This window comes from Lathyrus oleraceus, chromosome 3 (assembly GCF_024323335.1).
Source record: "Lathyrus oleraceus cultivar Zhongwan6 chromosome 3, CAAS_Psat_ZW6_1.0, whole genome shotgun sequence".
NCBI classification, from domain to species: domain Eukaryota; kingdom Viridiplantae; phylum Streptophyta; class Magnoliopsida; order Fabales; family Fabaceae; genus Lathyrus; species Lathyrus oleraceus.
The window spans coordinates 287,649,692-287,653,231 of NC_066581.1; the positions used below are offsets into that span (position 1 = coordinate 287,649,692).

A 3,540-nucleotide genomic window follows, 5' to 3' on the forward strand; every position below is an offset into this window, starting at 1 on the left:
CCAACTATGTGATCAAGGTTTCTATGTTCAGTTCACTAAGGAAGTATGTGTTGTGATGAATGGAGATAATCAGGAAGTTATGAGAGGATCTAGATCCAAAGATAACTGTTATCTATGGGAACCTAAAGTCTCAAACTACTCCTCAATGTACTCCTTAGCCAAGGAAGATCAGGAGGTGAGGCTGTGGCATAGACGACTTGGACATCTTCATTTAAGAGGAATGAAGAAGATCATATTCAGGGAAGCAGTTAGAGGAATCCCAAATCTGCTTATGGATGAAAGAAAAGTCTGTGGAAAATGTCAGGTGGGCAAGCTAACCAAAATGTCACATCCCAAGATTGGACATCCAAAAACATCCAAAACTCTGGAACTTTTGCCCATGGACTTAATGGGACCTATGCAGATTGAAAGTCATGAGTTGTCCTCACCTATTAGTCCTCATCAAAATGGTGTAGTTGCAAGGGAGAAACAGAATTGTGTATCATTATCCACTACAGAAGCTAAGTACATAGCATCTGGTAGCAGTTGTTCCCAACTGGTATGGATGAAACAGATGCATACTGAGTATAATGTCACTCAGAATGTCATGACATTGGATGCTACTCAGTTTGAAAACTTAAGGGGCAAAGTGGGAATATGTCCTTCTGAGGAATTATAGCAACTAATGATGTTAGTTATTTCCTGTTTAATAATTCAAATTATTAAACATTTGAGAGTTTGCTCTGATTGGTCAACAAATAATAGATATTGCTCGTGCAACAAGCGTTACCTCTTCCATCGTTTCAACTTTCAGTCACGCAAGCTTTCTCTCAAAGAAACTTTTCATTTCGCCTCTAAGATATTCATCATGTCGCAACAATCTAACTCATCTTCCTCCAAGAACATGTTTGATTCCTCTAGCTCTGAATCATGCAACCCTAACAGGGAAGATCCTGTTGCCGACTCTGCGAATACCTCACATACAAGAAGACCTAAAGAAATTGTATCAGGCTTCTCCTCAACAATCGCTCTTGATGAACAAACCAGAGAAGGTTCCAGGTATGTTCACAATGCCATTGCAACTATGGTGACTGGAATACTGTCTGGTAATCATAAGGTCCTTGGGGTTTCCATTCCCTTAAACACTATTGTACCTGATAATGTTGCTTATCAAGAAAATACAACCTCTTTAGGAAAGAATGTCTCTGATGACGCTGAGCAAACTGATGCTCATAAGGGGTCAAATATTGACAAACCCTTAGATAATGTGGGTGGTGAGGAAGTCCGTGTCACTCATGATGTCAGTGACAATCCTAACTGTGAAGCTGAAACAGTAGACCTGGAGGAATTTTCTGATAATGAGTTGTTGTCCTCAGTTGTCCCTAGCATAGCCAAAAGGGCTAGGACTAAGAGAGAAAAGAAAATAGTGGCTCAAAGGTCCCCCAAAAAGAAGATTGATGTGCCAACCTCTCCCAATCCAAAGGTGGTAGAGAGTTCCCTCAAGAGGAAAGTTCATGGTCCAACAAAATCTTGGAGCAAAGGGGTGCCCAAGAAAAAGAAGACCAAGTCTGTTGTTGTTGAGTCTGACTCAGATGTTCCATGTGATGTCCCTGACACTCTGTCAAAGAAGAAGCCAACCACTAGCAAGCTTGCAGCTAGTGTCCCTGAGGTACTAATTGACAACATATCGTTCCATTTTTCTTCAAGTGTAAATAGGTGGAAATATGTTTATCAGAAGATGCTGGCTTTGGAAAGGGAATTGGCTCAGAATGTCCTGGAATGTAAGGAGATTATGGACCTTATTCAAGAGGCAGGTTTAATGAAGACTATGACTCAGTTCTCAAAGTGCTATGAGATGTTAGTAAAGGAATTTATTGTCAATGTGTCTGAAGAATGTGCTAATGGAAAGTCTAAAGAATTCAGAAAAGTGTATGTGCGAGGCAAGTGTGTACATTTCTCTCCCTCAGTGATCAACATGTATTTGGGAAGGCCTGATGTAGCTCAACCTGAACTTGAGGTGACTGACAACAAAATTTGTCAAGTCATCACTGCTAATCAAGTAAGGAAGTGGCCCCTCAAAGGTAAGTTGGTGGCCAGCAAACTGAGTGTCAAGTATGCAATGCTGCACAAAATTGGAGCTAATAATTGGGTGCCCACCAATCATAAATCTACAATTGTTGTAATGCTTGGAAAGTTCATATATGTTGTTGGAACCAAAGCCAATTTTGACTATGGATCCTATATTTTTGATCAAACTTTGAAGCATGCAGGAAGCTTCAGTGTGAAGGGGCCTATAGCCTTTCCTTCCCTCATCTGTGGTATTGTGTTGAATCAATTTCCAAACATATTAACAGAGAATGATTCTGTGAAGAGAAGAGATAGCCCTTTGTCCCTAAATCATAAACTGTTCCTAGGTAGGCATGTTCCTGACATTGCCATGGCAACAGGTGAGACATCAAGTGTATGCAATCAACCAGGTAAAGTTGATGTCATTGCAATGCTCAAAGAAACGTGCAAGGAGTTAGAGGCAAGGAAGCTCAATTTGGAAAAATTAATTCTCAATTTGGAGATGACTGAAGGGGATGTGCTTGGTGAAACTGCTGCTGCTGCAGAAGGAGATGAAAGACAAGGTGAAGAGGGAGAAGCAGATGTCAGTCCTGAGGATGGCACAGATGATGATGCTGACTATGAGTCAGATAACTAGATCATTTCCTGTGTTTCTGAAAATTGTGTGTAATTTTATCTTGTTTTGGTCTGTAATATTAAGTGTTGCTTTGGCAACATTTTTGACAAAAAGGGGGAGTAACACATGTACCCTAGGACAACAGATTTATTTGAACAAATTTATTTGAAGTTGAAGGTCCTCTACCAGAGGTTATGCTGTTGTTTGAAGTTTTTAACTTCTATGTGTGCTGAGTGTGTTGCTGTTCAACTTCTATGTGTGCTGAGTGTGTTGTTGCTCAACTTCTATGTGTGCTGAGTGTGTTGCTGTTCAACTTCTATGTGTGCTGAGTGTATTAGCTAATTTAATTCTCTGCTTGGATGTGTGTTTTCCGCTGCTGTGAACTCTATTGTGATGCCAAGTTGTTTTAGGCAAAAATTTGCCAAAGGGGGAGTTTGTAGATGTTTTTGATTGGCTGCATTTTGTTTTAAAACACTAATTGTACTTTGATGTCTTGACTGATGTCATGACATGCTTGAGTAGTATGCTGCAGGATTAGCTAATACATGATTACTGAATGTCAAACTGGAGTTTATGACATTCATCCCTGATAGCAGATACTAAACTATAGAATAGTTGGTTTTTCTGTTATAGCTCAGTATTTATTTCAGTCTATTTTTTAGGAGAATAACAGACCTGGCACATAGCCTATTGTCTGAATGTCAAACTGAATGATATGACATTCATCCTTGACAGCAAATACTGAATTATAGGCTGGTTGGTTTTTCTGTTACAGTTCAGTATTTATTTCAGTCTGTTTTTCAGGAGAATAACAGACCTAGCATATGGCCTATGTTCTGGACGTCAAACTGAATGTTATGACATTCATTCCTGACAGC

At 39.7% G+C, this 3,540-nt stretch overlaps 1 protein-coding gene across 1 annotated transcript; it reads left to right on the forward strand.

Annotated features, from left to right (window-relative positions):
* Nucleotides 1–847: 847 nt before the first annotated feature.
* On the forward strand, nt 848–2,683 carry LOC127130899 (uncharacterized). The gene is made up of 2 exons (XM_051059857.1): nt 848–1,599; nt 1,696–2,683. The coding sequence occupies exons 1-2, from the start codon at nt 848–850 to the stop codon at nt 2,681–2,683; spliced, it is 1,740 nt and encodes a 579-aa protein (XP_050915814.1).
* The last annotated feature ends 857 nt before the right edge of the window (nt 2,684–3,540 follow it).